Source organism: Hyla sarda, chromosome 4 (assembly GCF_029499605.1).
Source record: "Hyla sarda isolate aHylSar1 chromosome 4, aHylSar1.hap1, whole genome shotgun sequence".
NCBI classification, from domain to species: domain Eukaryota; kingdom Metazoa; phylum Chordata; class Amphibia; order Anura; family Hylidae; genus Hyla; species Hyla sarda.
The window spans coordinates 149,414,709-149,435,705 of NC_079192.1; the positions used below are offsets into that span (position 1 = coordinate 149,414,709).

At 42.0% G+C, this 20,997-nt stretch overlaps 1 protein-coding gene across 6 annotated transcripts in view; it reads right to left on the bottom strand.

Annotated features, from left to right (window-relative positions):
* Nucleotides 1-20,997, bottom strand: part of CCPG1 (cell cycle progression 1) — a 41,761-nt gene that overhangs the window by 11,005 nt on the left and 9,759 nt on the right. For all 6 annotated transcript variants that reach the window (XM_056572361.1, XM_056572362.1, XM_056572363.1 and 3 more), the window contains exons 3-7: nucleotides 17,624-17,726; nucleotides 17,476-17,555; nucleotides 12,085-12,346; nucleotides 1,424-1,672; nucleotides 366-487 (exon numbers count right to left, since the gene is read on the bottom strand). In XM_056572361.1, the coding sequence (XP_056428336.1) occupies nucleotides 366-487; nucleotides 1,424-1,672; nucleotides 12,085-12,346; nucleotides 17,476-17,555; nucleotides 17,624-17,726 (816 nt within the window). The remainder of the gene's footprint in view (nucleotides 1-365; nucleotides 488-1,423; nucleotides 1,673-12,084; nucleotides 12,347-17,475; nucleotides 17,556-17,623; nucleotides 17,727-20,997) is intronic.

Below are 20,997 nucleotides of genomic sequence, written 5' to 3' on the forward strand. Positions count from 1 at the left end.
CTCTTAAAAACTGTCGTCAGATTTACTATTGCAAATGAGCCAAAATAGTGGTGTAATTAAAACTGACAGACATGACCTGCGTCACATTATGAGTTTTAGACAATTTTTTTGCCTTGCCTGATAAGGGGATGTGGGTTCATGGAGAAAATAGTGTGGTGTTGCTATAAAGGGATTGGCCTACATGTGTCCAAACATTAGGCACACAATTCTGCTGTAAAGGAAGCCAACTAATATACTGGACTGTCCACAGATGTGCCACATTACTCAAACAGCCTAAGTCTGTGATAAATCTGGCGCATTTAAGGACTATGAAAGCTTGCACTGTATCTCCAGGAAGCACAGCAGTGAATCACAAAGCCACTTACCTCATGATCAACTGTGACTTCTTGTTCCCTCTGACACTGATGCAAATCATCCTTCATTTCATTAAGTTCACTCTCAAGGATTTTTTCCACATATCTTTGCCGCTCTAATATCTGAATAGTACCTATTATGAAAAAAGGGTTGTAGATCAGGTGCTTAAAAGGGGAACTTAAAGGGATACCCCCGTGGAATTTTTTTTATTTGAATTAACTGGTGCCAGAAAGTTAAACAGATTTGTAAATCACTTCTATTAAAAAATCTTAATCCTTCCAGTACTTTTTAGGGGCTGTATACTAAAGAGAAATCCAAAAAAGAAATGCATTTCCTCTGATGTCATGACCACAGTGCTCTCTGCTGACCTCTGCTGTCCATTTTAGGAACTGCCCAGAGCAGGAAAAAATCCCCATAGCAAACATATGCTGCTGCTCTGGACAGTTCCTAAAATGGACAGCAGAGGTCAGCAGAGAGCACTGTGGTCATGACATCAAAGGAAATGCATTTCTTTTTTGGATTTCTCTTTAGTATACAGCCCCTAAAAAGTACTGAAAGGATTAAGATATTTTAATGGAAGCGATTAACAAATCTGTTTAACTTTCTGGTACCAGTTGATTTAAAAAAAAGTTTTCCACGGGAGTACCCCTTTAACTGGCCAGCATTCAGAATTAAATGTTCTGAACGCTGTTTTCACGCTGCAGGGGTCTGCCAGGCCCCCTCGTAACATCACAACCACACCCCCTCAATGCAAGTCTATGGGAGGGGAGTGACGCCCCCCTCCCATAGACTTGCATTGAGGGGGCGTGGCAGTGATGCCCCAAAAGGCGTGGCGGACCCCTGTAGTTCGAAAACAGCGTTCAGAACATTTAGTTCCGCACTCTGGCCAGTGGAGTACACCATTAACACATTAATAGGATCAAGCTAAATATCTCAAAATCCATCATGAAACATTGAGATGCAATAAGAAGCAGCAATAGGTATGAATGTAGAATAAACCTGTATGAGGACAATTTTAACCTCCATCATGAGTCGTCCCTGGAGAGCTGGGTACATCAAAATAACTTACCATAAAAATGTCCGAAGCCCATGCTTATTGCTATAACTAGAGCCAGGATAATGCACTTGTTTAAGCCGCTACTCATCCACCCAGATGTTCTTGGTGCAGGAGCAGGTGGTTGCTCGGTAGGTGCCCTATTCTCACTCTCAGATCCAGAGGTTGTTGACTTCCTAGAACGTCTGCGTCGCAGAATCGGACCAGAATCGTCACTTGCTTCATCATTACTTGAGTCCTCTTCGCTGGGCCGGGATGGAAAAACTGCAGAGAGACAAAAACTCATCGATCACTAGAAGCAAAGTGCAAAAAACTATGCCTGTTTACCAAAAGATGACTAAGTATGGCAGTGTTTCCCAACCTAGGTGCCTCCAGCTGTTGCAAAACTACAACTCCCAGCATGCCCGGACAGCCGAAGGCTGTCCGGGCATGCTGGGAGTTGTAGTTTTGCAACAGCCGGAGGCACCCTGGTTGGGAAACACTGAAGTATAGTAAATAACTGATTTGTTTGGGACAACCACAATAATAAAAGGAGCTTTCCTTAGGGGTTCAACCCTCTGCAGCTCCCTCTATATACTGACAGCCGCCTCGTCTGTCACATACTTACAATATGCATCGTACAGTTAAACATCTTTGAAAAGACCATATGAATTTAAGAAAAAGGTTTTCTGGAGGAGTGGTTAGTTTAAAGGGGTACTCCGGTGAAAAACTTTTTTTTTATTTATTTATTTATTTTTTTTAAATCAACTGGTGCCAGAAAGTTAAACAGATTTGTAAATTACTTCTATAAAAAAAAAATATTAATCCTTCCTGTACTTATTAGCTGCTGAATACTACAGTGGAAATTCTTTTCCGTTAGAAACACAGAGCTGTCTGCTGACATCACGAGCACAGTGCTCTCTGCTGACATCTCTGTCCATTTTAGGAACTGTCAGGAGTAAAAGGAAATCCCCATAGCAAACATATGCTTTTTTGGGCAGTTCCTAAAATGGACAGAGATGTCAGCAGAGAGCACTGTGCTCATGATGTCAGCAGACAGCTCTGTGTTCCAAAATGAAAAGAATTTCCGCTGTAGTAATCAGCAGCTAATAAGTACAGGAAGGATTAAGATTTTTTTAATAGAAGTCATTTACAAAACTGTTTAACTTTCTGGCACCAGTTGATTTAAATAAAAAATAATAAAAGAATACACGGTATATAACGGAAGTGAAAACATTTTCTATGACATTTGCTAGAACATGAGGTCCAAGGGGAGGCAAACGTGAAAAGGAGTAGAGAAGGGGAGGATATTTCTCCGTTTTTCCACAATGCAGTGAGAACAGTAGTTGTGTATGCTTATATACTTTATGACTTCGGAATGGTACTTGCTGTCTTTGATCTTTGTTTCGTATGAAGGCTGGCAGCTGTTCTGCAATATCCTGTTCCACAAATTAATTTTTCAAAAGAACTTCTAACTCTTATCACTATAGCACCTACTTAAATAAACATTACCGGTATTAACACTGGGTACATTATACACAGCACAGCATATCCTGTTTGCATAGCAAGAACACAAGCTATTATATTTTACAGGGGATATAGAATAACTTGCTAATTCCAAATTTTGGGGATTCCGTGCGGAGTTCTGCATGCGGAAAATCTGCCGTGTGAATATACCCTAAGGGTCGCACATGTGACTAATTCCTATATAGTCCAGGAAGTTCACCTCCCACTTCCTGTCACTTCATCAGGCCCTTCAGGACCTGACAGACATGGCCCTGAGGAAGGACAGCATTAAAATGTTGTGTGATACCCAGTAAAATTAAAGGGGAACTCCAGTGGAAAACTTTTTTTTTTTTTAAATCAATTTCCAAACATATTTGTAAATTACTTCTATTTAAAAATCATAATCCTTCCAGTACGTATCAGCTGCTGTATGATCCACAGGAAGTTATTTTCCTTATTGAATTTCCTTTCTTCCTTACCACAGTGCTCTCTGCTGACACCTCTGTCCGTGTCAGGAACTGTCCATAGCAGGATAAGTTTTCTATTGGGATTTGCTCCAACTCTGGACAGTTGCTAAAATGGACAAAGGTGTCAGCAGAGAGCACTGTGGTCAGGCAGAAAGGAAATTCAAAAAGAAAAATTACTTCTTGTGGATCATGCAGCAGCTGATAAGTACTGGAAGGATTATGATTTTTAAATAGAAGTAATTTACAAATCTGTTTTACAATAATGTTTTCCAGGGGAGTTAATTACTTCTATTTAAAAATCTTAATTCTTCCAGTACTTATCAGCTGCTGTTATGAACCACAGGAAGTTATTTTCTTTTTGAATTTCCTTTCTGCCTGACCACAGTGCTCTCTGCTGACACCTCTGTCCATATTAGCAACTGTCCAGAGTTGGAGCAAATCCCTATAGAAAACTTATCCTGCTCTGGACAGTTCCTAAAACTGACAGAGGTGTCAGAAGAGAGCACTGTGGTCAGGCAGAAAGGAAATTCAAAAAGAAAATAACTTCCTTTGGATCATACAGCGGCTGATAAGTACTGGAAGGATTATGATTTTTAAATAGAAGTAATTTACTGTTTAACTTTCTAGCACCAGTTGATTAAAAAATATAAATATGTTTCCCTGGGGAGTACCCCTTTAATAGGTAGCGGGACTCAGAGATAGGAATATCTTTACTTGTGTTCCCCAATGCTAAAAAGTTTAGGGCCCCCACTTTTAGACTACATGCCTGTGATTCTTCATGTACATGCAGCATATTTAGAAATCAAATTAGTAAACTCTTTAAAGTGTAACTATCAATTTACATTATCTAACATAAGGGAGCACCTCACTTTTTTGTTACTATTTTATTATATTGTTTCATGTGACAACACAGGATGTCAACACACAAGCATTAATGTATAAACCTTGCCAACAAAAGGGAGTACACCTTTAAGGGAAAATGTCCAAATTGGGCCCAATTAGCCTTTTTCCCTCTCCAGTGTCATGTGACTCGTTGGTGTTAGGTCTTGGCTGTTAATGGGCAGCAGGTGTCTTAAATTTGGTGTTATTGCTCTCACACTCTCCAATACTGGTCACTGGAAGTTCAACACGGCACCCCATGGCAAACAACTCTCTGAGGATCTGAAAAAAGAATTTTTGCTCTACATAAAAAGATATCCTAGGCTAAAAGAAGATTGCCAAAATCCTTAAAGGGGTACTCAGGTGAAAATGTTTTTTCTTTTGTTTTTGTTTTTTTAAATCAACTGGTGCCAGAACGTTAAACAGATTTGTAAATTACACATTTGAGAGAGCATGGAAAATAAGCGGCACTCACCACAACCAGCTAGCGACAACTTCTTTATTTCTTAGGCGTGCAGTAAAACATGCAGGTGCAGGGAGACAAGGACGCCGGGGAATCCGGCTGACTGGTCACAGCGGTATCGTGCTTCCGCACTTCGTCAGACCATCTCATCCACTTGGAGCTCACCAGGTAAATACCTGCCGGGCTCCACCCATGGGCGGTCATTTCTGTTACATACAAGTGCAAGTGCAAAAATACAAAAACGTAGAAAACGTATAAAAACATTTAAAAACAGAAACTTAGCCGGAATTCGTGTCACCGCATTAAGGACAGGATTAAAGAAATATACTTAGATCTAGTTTATCGTTCAAGCCGAGGTCTCCTTGTGCGTTCGTGCGCATTATCCATCGGGCCTCGGCTTGAACTAGCAATTTGCGCCTGTCTGAACCGTCTGTACTATCAATTCTTTCAATATGAAGTATCCAAGCAAGGTACAGCTCACTCCTGCAATGCGCACACCTGTGTCTCGGACCCGCCGGCACCGCCCCGGCTTCCACAGTAAATCCAACACAAACGAATGTCCAGCACTTGGTATGCGAATAAAATTATTTCCGTTTATTAAAGTTGCACAGGACAAACAGGTACAAGTGGTCTTTCTGACGCGTTTCGCGCTTAGATGCGCTTAGTCATAGATCAATTCTTTCAATACCAAAGAATTTTAATGATTTTGGGTCCCCTGCATGCATATTAATTACATGATCGATCACCCTTGGTGATCCTTTCCTCGATTTAATCGAGTAAAGATGTTCCCGAAATCTGTGGTGCATTGGTCTGGTAGTGCTGCCGACGTAAAATCGGCCGCAATCGCACACCAGGCCATACACCACAAATTTCGTCTTGCAGCAAAAGAGATCCCTGCACTTAATATCCACACCTCCAATTATAATAACTTTTTCACAAATCAAAGAAGGACACCATTTGCATGCTCCACACTTATAATTTCCTTTTGGGCTGCTAGATTGTAACCAATTTGGGTTAGATCTACTAGAGGAAAATTAGCTTTTTGTAAGAACATCCCCCAAATTTTTGGCCCGTTTAAATGTAACTAGGGGCATTTCTTCACTAACGCTGGAAAGGGCAGAGTCTTTTTGAATTAAATACCAGTGTTTTGATACAGCCTTTTTGATAGCTGCACTCATTGGACTGAATCCAAATGAGAAGGAGAAGCGTTCCGGTCTCTCTCTTCTCGATCCAGGTCCATGCAACAGCATATTCCTATTTTGGCTTGATGCCCTTTTAAAAGCTGTATCCAAGACTGGTTTGGGGTACCCCCTGTCCTCCAACCTAGTGAGTAAATCTTTTGCTTGAACTTTAAAATTTTCTTCAGAACTATTAATTCTTCTTAATCTCAGTAGCTGCCCATAAGGAATGGCTGATTTTGTGTGGTCTGGATGGTAACTAGAATAATGTAATAATGAGTTACCAGCTGTTATTTTTCTGAAACCAGACGTGGATAAACCCTCATCATTTAAGGTTACCAACACGTCTAAAAATTCAAGTTGAGTAGAACGAACGCACAAGGAGACCTCGGCTTGAACGATAAACTAGATCTAAGTATATTTCTTTAATCCTGTCCTTAATGCGGTGACACGAATTCCGGCTAAGTTTCTGTTTTTAAATGTTTTTATACGTTTTCTACGTTTTTGTATTTTTGCACTTGCACTTGTATGTAACAGAAATGACCGCCCATGGGTGGAGCCCGGCAGGTTTTTACCTGGTGAGCTCCCAGTGGATGAGATGGTCTGACGAAGTGCGGAAGCACGATACGGCTGTGACCAGTCAGCCGGATTCCCCGGCGTCCTTGTCTCCCTGCACCTGCATGTTTTACTGCACGCCTAAGAAATAAAGAAGTTGTCGCTAGCTGGTTGTGGTGAGTGCCGCTTATTTTCCATGCTCTCTCAAATGTTTGATCCATGATTCTGTCCTGGCTGAGCACCCCACAAGCAGTGACACACATACACACCTGTTCCATCAAGAGCGAATATCAGGCTGCATGGTTGGCTGTGCCGAACGCTGTTTCTCACTACAAGCAGATTTGTAAATTACTTATACTTATATATATATAAAAATTAATCTTAATCCTTCCAGTACTTATCAGCTGCTGTATGCTCCACAGGAAGTTAATTTTTTAATTTATTTTCTGTCTGACCACAGTGCTCTCTGCTGACACCTCTGTCTGTCTCAGGAACTATCAAGAGCAGGATAAGTTGGCTATGGGGATTTGCCCCTGCTCTTGACAATTCCTAAGACAGACAGCGGTGTCAGCAGAGAGCACTGTGGTCAGACAGAAAATAACAACTCAACTTCCTCTAGAGCATACAGCAGCTAATAAGTACTTGAAGGATTAAGATTTTTTAATAGAAGTAATTTACAAATCTGTTTAACTTCCTGGCATCAGTTGATGTAAAAAAAAAATTAGCTTTTCACCAGAGTACCCCTTTAAACTTGGCTGTAGCACGGTAGGAAAGACCATACTGCGGTTTCACAGGACTGTTTCCACTTATAACAGGCCTTGCAACGGTCCACCAAAGAATGAGAGGAGCATCATAACCAGAGGTTGTTTTTGGGAAATAGACATATGAGTGATCCCATCATTGCTGGAGAGGTAGAAGCGGTGGATGGGGTCAGCCTGTCAGTGCCCAGACCATACGTCACACACTGCATCAAATTGTTCTGCATGGTTGTCCTTCCAGAAGAAAGCAATTTACAAATCTCAAATAACAATAGGTGGGGGTACTCTATCTATCTCACAGTGTATTGTCCGAGAAATTAGCCTAGAATGGTATCCTCTAACCACTGGAGAAAATGATAAAAAGCAGAAAAATGTGGCTGGTTCTCAAGGACTATATAGAAATGATGATAAGATGTAATAAAATAAAATAAGACGCAAAATGTATAATAAAATGAGAAGAGTGTGTGTGTTATTAAATGATAATGGGAAATAATATGTAGTAAATATAGCTGTAATGAATGGTAGAGAATAGTGAGTAATAAATGTAGTTGTAGTATTGGTGTATGTGACAGTGGAATAATGTCCGGGTGTGAATGGAAACGTTTCTATTCACACCCGGACATTATTCCACTGTCACATACACCAATACCACAACTACATTTATAGTCCTTGAGAACCAGCCACATTTTTCTGCTTTTTATAATTTACAAATCTGTTTAACTTTCTGACACCAGTTCTTTAAAAAAAAAAAAAAAAAAAAAAAGGTTTTAAACCCTGTTATACAGGCCGTGCACTCACTACTTTACACTGTAACATTGCTTCAGTGTTGTCACATGAAAAGATTAAATAAAATATTTACATAAATGTGGAAGGTGTTCTCAATTGTGTGAGACACTGTATATGCACATCAATGGGCCGAGCCCAGCAAAATGTAGATTTTTAAACAAAATGTGACCCGGATTTCACTGGCTGTGTGTAGCCTATCACATACGGCTGCAGTTAATCTACCATGTACAGGGCTATTAACCCCAAAGGTTACACATGATAACATAAACATTACATTTCCTGGATTAATTGTGAGCTTATTCTTTTATTTACAAAGGCGTAAACCACACTACAAAGCTCCAATAGGCTATGGACTTACCAACACAATAATAAAAGACTAAAATATTATAGCCCAGACTGCTAGCTACACTGGTAGGTTGCACTTCACGATTATTCCAAAACGGTTGTAGGGGTAGACGTCTCCTGGCTGCGCTCTTTGCTCACACATGTGGGTAACTTACTTTGTGGTTTGCTGCCATATCATTAGCTTGTATTTTGCACTTTTGTACTTTATTTGTATGTAGTATGTGATGTTTACTATGCCCCTATAGCAGGCCCACAAACCCATACATGTGGGTTTTGTGTATACACCAGCCCTAGTGTTCTGGCGCAGGGGACTTTCTATTTTTTCAGATACTATTCCTGTCTTTTACATGTTTGTGTGGTGTGAATTAATAAAGATTATACCATATTTTGCATTACTTATGTGTCTGTCAAAGCTTTTTTGTGTAGGTATTGTAGTTTGATGCTGTATCGGCAGATTTAATCATGTCCATTACTACACACTAGGGCTGCACGATATGAGGAAAATGTGAGATTGCGATTTTGGGCCTAAATATTACGATTGCGATATGCGATGCAAAAAAAAATAAAAAAAATTTGTGAAATCCCATTTCATGTCCAATCGCCTCAATTTCACATCTACCTACCCATTTTATGCCCACCGCCTATTTCACATCTCCCCCTTGTCACATTCTTCTCCCGTCAACCCCCCTTGTCACATTCCCCCTGTCACATCCCACCCCTTGTCACATTCCCCTTCTGTCACATCCCCCTCCCCTCCGGTCACTTTCTTGTATTCTGGTACCGCAGCAATACACTGGGTTTCCCGGGCAGATTTCAAATCTTCTGCGGGACCCGGGAAACCTAGTGTATTGCTGCAGTACAAGACCTTTCCCCATCAGCCAATCACTGGCTTGACACGTGACACTGCTGTGGCCAGTGATTGGCTGAAAAGGGAAAGGTCCTACTGCCTGTACTAAGAAGAGAGGAAACTCCGGAGCGCACGGAGACAAATCTGCAGGGACTGGTACTAGGTGAGCAGAAGGTTTTATTTTTTTATTTTTCTCCCTGTGCCCTTAGCTCAGTGTTTTTTCTAGCAGGGTGCCTCCAGTTGTTGTGAAACTACTACTCCCAGCATGCCTGGACAGCCATAGCCAGTCCGGGCATGCTAAGAGTTGTAGTTTTGCAACAACTGGAGGCACCATGGTTGGGAAACACTGACTTTTAGTATTTAAATTAGTTTTACCTGCTCTGGCTGGCCGACCCCCCCCCCCCCCCCCGCCACGGGAGCCTGCCCGAGCAGATAATCACATGCGTTTCGCCATATCGCAAAAATCGCGATTCGATTGCTTTGGCGATATATCGTACAGCCCTACTATACACCTAGGAGTACTATAGGGAATTATATGTATTTCCCCCTTAATACTAAGGAATTATACCTGTATATATCGGTCTATTTATAATGTAGACTATATAAAACACATGTACTATTCACATGCATCAATGAGTAGTTTGGTGGAAGAGTTGCTGAAATGCATTACTGGTGTTAGTAAGTTATAGATCATGTCACAGAATCAGACAGGAGCATGCGCACTGAGCAACTGCCCTTACATTAGTAGGTATCGTCCTCACCGCTCCACGGAGTCCCCCTTTGTGCACAACACAAAGAGGTGAAAATCATACGGAGAGAAAAAAAGAAAGCCAAGCATGGAAAAATCAATAAGCAAAGGAAAAAAGAGTACAGTAGATCAACAGCAGTTACATCAGTGTTTCCCAAACAGGGTGCCTCCAGCTGTTGCAAAACTACAACTCCCAGCATGCCCGGACAGCCTTTGGCTGTCCGAGCATGCTGGGAGTTGTAGTTTTGCAACAACTAGAGGCACCCTGGTTGGGAAACACTGAATTACATAATTCACAACTATGTACACGGTGTAAAGAAGGCGACAAAGGAAAGATGTGCTTAAAAGGGGTATTCCAGGAAAAATATTTTTTTTTTAGATCAACTGGCTCCAGAAAGTTAAACAGATTTGTAAATTAGGGTAGAAGAAACAGACATGGTGCACATCTACAATCTTGTATAATGATCTGATTGCTTCTCAGCACAATATCAAAAACTAACAGGTTGTTACTATACATTTTTGATCAAAAAGTACAAGCCCACTCGCCACGTCAAGGCCACCTATTTAGAGTGGGACCCTAACGTCCCTAGCATAAAATGGCGTAGCACAAGGCGGCGACCACCACCAGCCGTGGCGCTGTGTCTGCGGGGAGGTGCGGCCCATAGACTGGTTTGAGTGGCATTGGGGCCGCTCTGCCAGTGGGTCGTTCCCCCCTGTGGGCACTGGTGTCGCGGCGGTGGTGGTCGCCGCCTGGTGCTACGCCATTTTATGCTAGGGACGTTAGGGTCCCACTCTAAATAGGTGGCCTTGACGTGGCGAGTGGGCTTGTACTTTTTGATCAAAAATGTATACGAACAACCTGTTAGTTTTTGATATTATGCTGAGAAGCAATCAGATCATTATACAAGATTGTAGATGTGCACCATGTCAGTTTTCTACCCAAATTCAGATTTGTAAATTACTTCTATTAAAAAATCTTAATCCTTCCAATAATTCTCAGCTGCTGAAGTTGAGTAGTTGTTTTCTGTCAGGCAGCAGTGCTCTCTGCTGACATCTCTGCTTGTCTCAGGAACTGCACAGAGTAGAAGAGGTTTGCTATGGGGATTTGCTTCTAAACTGGGCGGTTCCCAAGATAGGTGTCATCAGAGAGCACTTAGACAGAAAAGAACAACTCAACTTCCCATGATAACCCCTTTAAAGGGGTACTCCACTGGAAAACATATTTTTTTTAATCAACTGGTGCCAGAAAGTTAAATAGATTTTTTAATTTAAAAATCTTAATCCTTCCAGTACTTATCAGCTGCTGTATAATCCACAGGAAGTTCTTTTCTCCTCTTTTGAATTTCCTTTCTGTCTGACCACAGTGCTCTCTGCTGACATCTCTGTCCATATCAGGAACTGTCCGGAGCAGGAGAGGTTTGCTATGGGGCTTTGCTTCTACTCTGGACAGTTCCTAAAATGGACAGAGGTGTCAGCAGAGAGCACGGTATTCAGACAGAAAGGAAATTCGAAAAGAAAAGAACTTCCTGTGGAGCCTACAGCAGCTGATAATCCTTCCAGTACTTAAGATTTTTAAATAGAAGTAATTTACAAATCTGTTTAACTTTCTGGCACCAGTTGATTTAGAAAAAAAAAAAATGTTTTCCTTTAACTTGCTCAGAAGATCGGAAGGAATCTTTACATCTATGACAAGTTTATGCCTCTTGCCTTGCGGCTTACTCTGTATGTGTGGAACTATATTTAGTAGTGGACCTCTTTAGTGAGAAACTCTTTCCTATCCGAGTAAAACTTCTGAATCCTCCGCAAGTCCCATCTGGAAATTCTGAGAAAGAAGTGTAATAACAGCGTCTATTTAAGGATGGAAACGATTGTCTGCTATGGGAGGAGAACAGGAACCAGCAAAAAATATAATGCCACAAGAGGAGTATTTCTGACAGCAGAGTAGAACTCTACAGCACTCGTCATCAAAATACCAGAAAGAGGACAGAACAATGTGAAGTCAACTGGGTCTACCAGGTTGCATCATGATCCCCTAGCACACAGATCCAGCATAGCTATTGGTGGTTCTGTTGTAGGAATTGTGGGATCTATACCAATAGTCATACTCATGTCCCCTTTCGTAGAAATGTATTCATCTAACATGAGCTAAAAGTGCAGCAACTTACCAGTTTCTGGCTGGCTGAAGGTATACTGGCTACTAGAAGAAAAGCTCATGTTAAGGTCTTTGTTTCCAGACAAATCTTCTGGAATCTCCTCCTCCAATGGCCCAACTTCATCCACTTTGGGAGGTTCTAAGGTAACAATATCGGAGTCATCACTAACTGCCTCGCAGTGACTATCCTCACCGACAGCCCCCTGCTTATGGTGGTCTTCAGTGTTCACAGGTGAGCTGACTGGGTTTGTGTATGAGCCGCAAGAGGGTGATTGCTGCAAAAGATACAATAAAAAACAGCTGTTGTAAATATAAATATATATATATATTATATTGTAGTAATATCTACCCACTTTATGTATGTAAATTGTTGTTTTATGGGAAGTACAACCAAAGTTTCTCCGCTGTTTACAGTCATGGCCGTAAATTTTGGCATCCCTGAAATTTTTAAAGAAAAGGAAGTATTTCTCACAGAAAAGGATTGCAGTAACACGTTTTGCTATACACATGTTTATTCCCTTTGTGTGTATTGGAACTAAACCAAAAAAGGGAGGAAAAAAAGCAAATTGGACGTAATGTCACACTAAACTCCAAAAATGGTCTGGACAATATTATTGCCACCCTTAACTTAATATTTGGTTGCACATCCTTTGGAAGTCAGTCACTTCTTACACCTCTCATCCAGAATGTTGGACCACTCTTCCTTTACAAACTGCTCCAGGTCTCTCTTATTGGAAGGATGCCTTTTCCCAACAGCAATTTTAAGATCTCTCCACAGGTGTTCAATGGGATTTAGATCTGGACTCATTTCTGGCCACTTCAGAACTCACCAGCACTTTTTTGCCATCCATTTCTGGTGGCTTTTTGACGTATGTTTTGGGTTATTGTCCTGCTGGAAGATCCAAGATCTCGGATGCAAACCCAGCTTTCTGACACTGGGCTGTACAGTGCGACACAAAATTCATTGGTAATTCTCAGATTTCATGATGCCTTGCACAAATTTAAGGCACCCAGTGCCAGAGGCAGCAAAACAACCCAAAAATATCATTGAACCTCCACCATATTTCACTGTAGGTACCGCGTTCTTTTCTTTGTAGGCCTCATTCAGTTTTTGGTAAACAGTAGAATAATGTGCTTTAAAGGGGTACTCCACCCCTAGACATCTTATCCCCTATCCAAAGGATAGGGGATAAGATGTCAGATCGCCGCGGTCCCGCTGCTGGGGAACCCCGGGATCCCCGCTGCGGCACCCCGCTATCATTACAGCACAGAGCGAGTTCGCTCTGTGTGTAATGACGGGCGATACAGGGGACAAAGCAGCGTGACGTCATGGCTCCGCCCCTCATGACATCACGGCCCGTCCCCTTAATGCAAGTCTATGGCAGGGGGCGTGACGACCGCCGCGCCCCCTCCCATAGACTTGTATTGAAAGGGGCGGAGCCGTGACGTACCGATGCTCTGGCCCCTGTATTGCGCGTCATTACGTGCAGAGCGAACTCGCTCTGTGCTGTAATGATAGCGCAGTGCTGCAGTGGGGATCCCGGGGATCCCCAGCAGCGGCACCGTGGCGATCTGAAATCTTATCCCCTATCCTCTGGATAGGGGATAAGATGTCTAGGGGCGGAGTACCCCTTTAACAGAAAGCTCTACCTTGGTCTCATCTGTCCACAAGACATTTTTCCAGAAGGATTTTGGCTTACTCAAGTTCATTTTGGCAAAATGTAGTCTTGCTTTTTTATGTCTCTGTGTCAGCAGTGGGGTCCTCCTGGGTCTCCTGCCATAGCATTTCATTTAAATGTTGACGGATAGTTCGCGCTGACACTGATGCTCCCTGAGCCTGCAGGACAGCTTGAATATCTTTGGAACTTGTTTGGGGCTGCTTATCAACCATCCGGACTATCCTGTGTTGACACCTTTCATCAATTTTTCTCTTCCGTGTACACCCAGGGAGATTAGCTACAGTGCCATGGGTTGCAAACTGCTTGATAATGTTGCGCACTGTGGACAAAGGCAAATCTAGATCTCTGGAGATGGACTTGTAACCTTGAGGTTGTTGATCTTTTCCACAATTTTGGTTCTCAAGTCCTCAGACAGTTCTCTTCTCCTCTTTCTGTTATCAATGTTTAGTGTGGCACACAGAGACACACAATGCAAAGAATAAGTGAACTTCTCTCCTTTTTATCTGCTTTCAGTTGTGATTTTCATATTTCCCACACCTGTTACTTTCCCCAGGTGAGTTTAAAGGAGCATCACATGCTTGAAACAATCTTATTTTTCCACAATTTTGATAGAGTGCCAATAATATTGTCCAGCCCATTTTTGGAGTTTGATGTGACATGATGTCCAATTAGCTTTTTTTCCTCCCTTTTTTGGTTTAGTTCCAATACACACAAAGGGAATAAATATGTGTATAGCAAAACATGTGTTACTGCAATCCTTTTCTGTGAGAAATACTTCATTTTCTTGAAAAATTTCAGGGGTGCCAACATTTACAGCCATGACTGTATATGGTATTTCTTCTCAATATTTATACATAAATTGACAAATGGATGTTGCCATATAACCCCTTCCCCTTAATAAAGTCTTTATAATGCACTGGTTGGACAATGTAAGAATGTGGAGAGATCAAATCTGGCGAGGTAGAGAGAAGTTGCTGCCTTGATGACATGTGATTTCGACAGAATTTAGTTCCCTTTAAAATAACAAATTGCTGATCTGTCTCTACTTTACCCTGTGACATGACAAACTCAATAACATCTGATAAAATACAACAAGGCAGGTTGACTTTTCCACAAATATCTGCCTTTGATTGTCAGAACAGTAGCAGGTGTCATATAGGTAGATAAACTTAGTGCAAAATAAAACAAAAAGGAACTTCAGCCAATAACACCTCGCCAGCAACCTCAAAAGATGTCTGACGTATATGTCTGCAATATGCTACACTGCAGTTATAGCTATCACAAGGCTGTTGACCAATACAGTGATAAGAAAGTAACTGACAATAAGCATGAAATCTCCAAAACATGTCAGGCTTAAGAGAACATCTAACATGTGAAACACACTTGAAGGGAACAAAACTGATTTTCTATAAATAAAATCATGGAAACAATGACCACATGCATTCACTACAGTGACTACTGCATTTTTACAACAATTTCCTCTCTTGTGTTTCCTACCTCTATCCCTTGCTACTGGACCTGACCAGTCCTGCATTATACAGATACGTAACTTATTTAAATAATCAAGCAGATTGGACAGCTCACCTCCGCTGCGTCTCCCACACCTGCGCACGGACTGACCGGCAGTGCCTCCGGTCTCAGACTGTAGCAGAAAACAAGAAATATCCAGCGCGATGGGATGCAAGCAGGAAACTTTATTTCGGACACATGGTCAGCACATAAAACCAACAAGTTTCGGGTCAGACAGGACCCTTAATCATGGCAATGGCCATGATTAAGGGTCCTGTCTGACCCGAAACGCGTTGGTTTTATGTGCTGACCATGTGTCCGAAATAAAGTTTCCTGCTTGCATCCCATCGCGCTGGATATTTCTTGTTTTCTAACTTATTTAAATGGCATTTCGAAATGCTCTCTCTCCTCTTAGCGCCTGGTCACACTGCAGAATTTTGGGGCAGAATTTCTGTGAGGCAATTCCACATGGATTCCGTTTGCAGCAGATCTCAATAGGAGTCTCTGCACAGCTCACACCACGGAAGTTCACAGCAGAACTTCCTATGTGTAATTGGATTCCACCGTAAGATTCCGCCATGGACATTATGCGCAAATGCTGGAGGAGGCTGTAGTAAGGAGAATCCGCTTAGAATTTCCACAAGGAAATTCTCTAGTGTTAAGGGGCCTTATGGTGCTACAGGGAAACTTAAAGGGGTACTCCGCTGGGAAACATTTTCTTTTAAATCAACTGGTGCCAGAAAGTTAAAGATTTGTAAATTACTTCTATTTAAAAAAAAACTTAGCAGCTGCTGTATGCTCCAGAGGAAGTACTTTTATTTTTGAATTTACTTTCTGCCTGACCACAGTGCTCTCTGCTGACACCTCTGTCCATAGCAGGAGAGGTTTGCTACGGGGATTTTCTCCTACTCTGGACAGTTCCTAAAATGGACAAAGGTGTCAGCAGAGAGCACTGTGGTCAAAAAGAAAAGAACTTCCTCTGGAGCATACAGCAGCTGATAAGTACTGGAAGGATTAAGATTTTTAAATAGAAGACATTTACAAATCTAACAACCAAAGAAAACGTAAGTGCACTCACCGCATAGCAGAGACTGTCGGGTCCAAAAGTCCGGGGCAGGATACCGGGTCACGGCATAGGCGCTGGTGAAGTGTGGCGCTCGGAGGCTACGCCGGCAGTTTCGCACGTGAGTGCGTGCTTCTTCCGGCCTCTTTGAGGCCGGAAGAAGCACGCACTCACATGCGAAACTGCCGGCGTAACCTCCGAGCGCCACACTTCACCAGCACCTATGCCGTGACCCGGTATCCCGCTACCGGACTTCTGGACCCGACAGATCGGAGGTCACCGAGGACCTTGCTGCTTACATCATTAGGTGATATAGCCCCTTGAGTGCTCTCGCCATCTGTTTAACTTTCTGGCAACAGTGGATTTAAAAAAAATAAAAAATAATAATAATAATAATAATTTCCATCGGAGTACCTCTTTAACAGCATGAATATGTTCACAGAGGTGTTTTTTTCTCATGTATTCTGCACTGAAATCTGCCATCAACTGATCTGGGGTTGAAAGGGAAACCCCTCTGTAGTGTGAATCTGAATCATTTAGAACTGTAAATCCACAACATACATCCGAGGGGCGGATGTCTGCCACAGACTTTCTTGCAAATCCACGTGAAAAGTCTGTTATACTCTGTACTTTGTTGCCAAGTTTCCTCACAGAATACATCTCATTGATGAGGGGCACCTTGTGATCAGTTTATTGCCAAGGGATCCTTCTAACAAATCTAACAAATCACACATAATAGGTTAGGTTGCCATTTCTTTTTTACCAGTAAGCTATGCGAACCATAAGAGAAAAAAAATATGTGAACATTAGAGATGAGCAAACTTACAGTAAATTCGATTCGTCACGAACTTCTCGGCTCGGCAGTTGATGACTTTTCCTGCATAAATTAGTTCAGCTTTCAGGTGCTCCGGTGGGCTGGAAAAGGTGGATACATTCCTAGGAAAGAGTCTCCTAGGACTGTATCCACCTTTTCCAGCCCACCGGAGCACCTGAAAGCTGAACTAATTTATGCAGGAAAAGTCATCAACTGCCGAGCCGAGAAGTTCGTGACGAATCGAATTTACTGTAAGTTCGCTCATCTCTAGTGAACATAGCTCCACACTTCATGTCCTTTAAAACTCATCATAGTCATTACTAAAAAGGCATGCGGTACCTCTGTAACCCCCTGCTGGTCTTCTGGAGTGTAGTGCAGATTTTCCACATTTGATATAGAAACCTCGTTGCTCCAGACACCTGCATTGAATATACCAGTCAATAGGTTTCTTTCACCTTGAACCACCTATAAGCTATAATTTTATTACCTGCTGAATCTGGATGCACGTTATCAACAAATGTTGTACTGTGGTCGAAAGCAAGGTCGGGACATGGTCCAACTTCAGAGGGCAGGGTCTCTATATCCGAGCCCTAATACACATAAAAAGAGAAAGAAAGGATTAGAAGGCATCTGGACAAATAACTAAAATAGGAGGCTTTTACACCTTCAGTACAGTAATTTAAAGCCTTTAATACCATTCTGGTCAAAATCCTACCTTGGTCAAAAAACTGTCCCAAAGTTGGGTTCACACAAAGTATTTTGGTCAGTATTTTTAGCCAAAACCAGTGGAACTGAAACAGCTTTTTCTGTGATTTGATCCCATTCTTGGTTTTGCCTAGAAATACTGACCAAAATGCTGAAAGGCGCTGAAAGGGGTTAAATCCATAACAGAAAATGACTTGCCGAAAATCCTACCGGTCCTTAGTAAATATCAGTTTGGTAAAGAATCTCATCCACTTGTTGCTTAAAGGAGTAATCCCACGTAGGAAAGTTTATCCTCCATCCAAAGTATAGGGGTAAAGTGACTGATCACATGGGTTCTGACCACTGGGATCCGCCCCACCATCTCCTGTATGGCACAGGGAGCGGGGGTTGGCACACACCGTCCATGCATCTCTTGAAAGAGCTGGAGATACACGAGCGCTGTACACGTGTTTCTCAGGCTCTCCCTTAGATATGCATAGAGGACACATGCCGACCACCGCTCTGTGCACAAGGGGGGCTGGAGCTAGTACAGTACACATGACTAAATATACATTTTCCTATGTGGAACTACCCCTTTAGGTATTCTGCTGCAAATTTTATGAACACAAAACCAAAAAAGTAAAATTTGCAGCATTTCTGAACAGTAAACTACAAAAGAGCAAAAACTTTAATAAACAAAATTAACTGTCTCATAACCAGAAGAAAGTCTTGGAATCAAGAAATAAACAGCATTCTGAGCCATAGTCATCCCGTTCTCTAGCTCCTGGCAATTATTTTACAAGACAGAAGGACAGTTTACATGGGGTAATAATTGCCCCATATAAAAGACCCAGTGATCAGCTGATCAACGAGAGAATGCCTGTTTGTTAATGCAACAACATAAATCATTATCAGGCTGAGATTACCGTACATAAAACTTTCGCAATATGAGGGGGCAGTTTCTTGTGGCCAAAAAACTGCCCCTTCATTTTGCACTTCCAAGTTGCAGTTTTTATGTTTTTTTTTTCTATAAAGTTGTTTTTTTTTCCCTTTGCTGTTTTATCCCCTGTGTTTTTTTGAAGCGCAACTGTCATGAGATTTTAGCCCTCCAGACTACTACAATGTTGTTACAGATGTCCATAACATGAGTGTAACCATACTTTTATGGGCTTTCCTCCTCCTTTTATAAAACTTATAAAAATACATTTATCCAGCGGTCTGGCACAGTCGGATAGGCGTGGCTTGGAGTTGGCAAAGCCCCACCGCCGCCACGTCTATCCTCTCCTTTCAGCTCTGGGATCGCTGTGTAGTAAGACACAGCACATCCACAGCGCATGCGCCCCTCCTGACGTGCGCGCGTCACCGCCCTGCATTGACAGAGCGAACGCTCACTCCCGCTGCCTATGTGCTCACTGCACAGGTGCAGTACTAGAGGAAGTGAGCGGCGCATGCGCGGCGTCTTACTACACAGCGATCCCAGAGCTGAAAGGAGAGGATAGGCGTGGCGGCGGCCCGGCTTTGCAAACCCCAAGCCACGCCTATCCGACTGTGCCAGACCGCTGGATAAATGTATTTTATAAAGTTATAAAAGAAGAAGGACAACCCATAAAGGTATGGTAACACTCACATTATGGACATCTGTAACAACATTGTAGTAGTCTGGGGGGGGGGGATAAAAACTCATGACAGTTGCGCTTTAATTACAAGTCATGTGGTTATTTCATCAAGTTACTAAAAGATTTGTATGGGGGAAAACACCAAAAAAAGGCCAAGATGTCTTGAAATAACGCCATACTCTCAGCATTCTGCTCTTTGCAAAACTGCCCCTGAGCCTAAAACCACCACACAGTTGTGAATGAACAGCACAAAAACAAAACAAAAAATAAAAAATGTGCCCCAATGTACGATTCCTATTGACTCACATCTGGCTGCAGCATTTTTGGGCAAAAATATATAAAAAATATGTAGGGTTTTTGGGGCTTTTTTTCCCACCCCCCACAAATACACCAAGTGTAATCCCAACCTTAGTTATGGCCCTATTCCAAAGTTCAGTCATAAATAGCATTACTAGCAAAAATTTGATAGTCTCAGTTTTCTTCTTTATATAATAAACTGGTACCATAAAACATTAATAATAAACATTACTGAGCATCTGCTGTTGTACACAAGGGTAATAGAATTCTGCAATAACTATCTAAAGGAGGGCTTTATCTTGAAGTGGAAAATCCCCTACAATGTTTACCAAGGTATATGACATACGATCTAAGAACAGCTCATCGGCTGAATTATTCATGTACGCTGCTCTGAGATCCGGATGACCATGTGTATATATATTAGACACTACTCACTATGAGCTAGTCCTATGCTGGGACAATCAGAAAGGCACTAACAGTATCAGCGCTCCATGAGAAGATCCACCCTAGAGATGTATTATTCTATAGAGGCTTTCACCCACTATACCAACATTTCATAGAGCCTGGGGTGCCGGCCATATCATATTAGATACTGTTCAGTGAGGATTTTGGTTTCCTACCACCAGCGTCAGCAGCTGCTGCCAAGGCAAATAAAATCATGGTGTGCATCAATAGGGGCATAGATGCCCACGACAAGGAAATAATTCTACCGCTGTACAAATCACTAGTCAGACCACACATAGAATACTGTGTACAGTACTGGGCACCAGTGTACAAGAAAGATATAGGGGAGCTGGAGAGGGTTCAAAGACTGGTAACCAGAGTAATATGGAGAATGGGAGGACTACAGTACCCAGAAAGATTATCAGAATTAGGGTTATTTAGTTTAGAAAAAAGAAGGCTTAGGGGCGACCTAATAACTATGTACATTATAAATATATCAGGGGACAGTACAGAGATCTTTCCCATGATCTATTTATACCCAGCACTGTATCCATAACAAGGGGGGCATCCTCTATGTCTAGAGGAAAGAAGGTTTCTACACCAGCACAGACAGGGGTTCTTTACTGTAAGAGCAGTGAGACTGTGGAATTCTCTCCCGGAGGAGGTGGTCATGGTGAACTCTGTAAAACAGTTCAAAAGGGGTCTGGATGCATTTTTGGAGAATAATAACATTACAGGTTATGGATTCTAGATCTATAAGGACAGAACGTTGATCCAGGGATTTATTCTGATGCCATATTTGGAGTCAGGAAGGAATTTT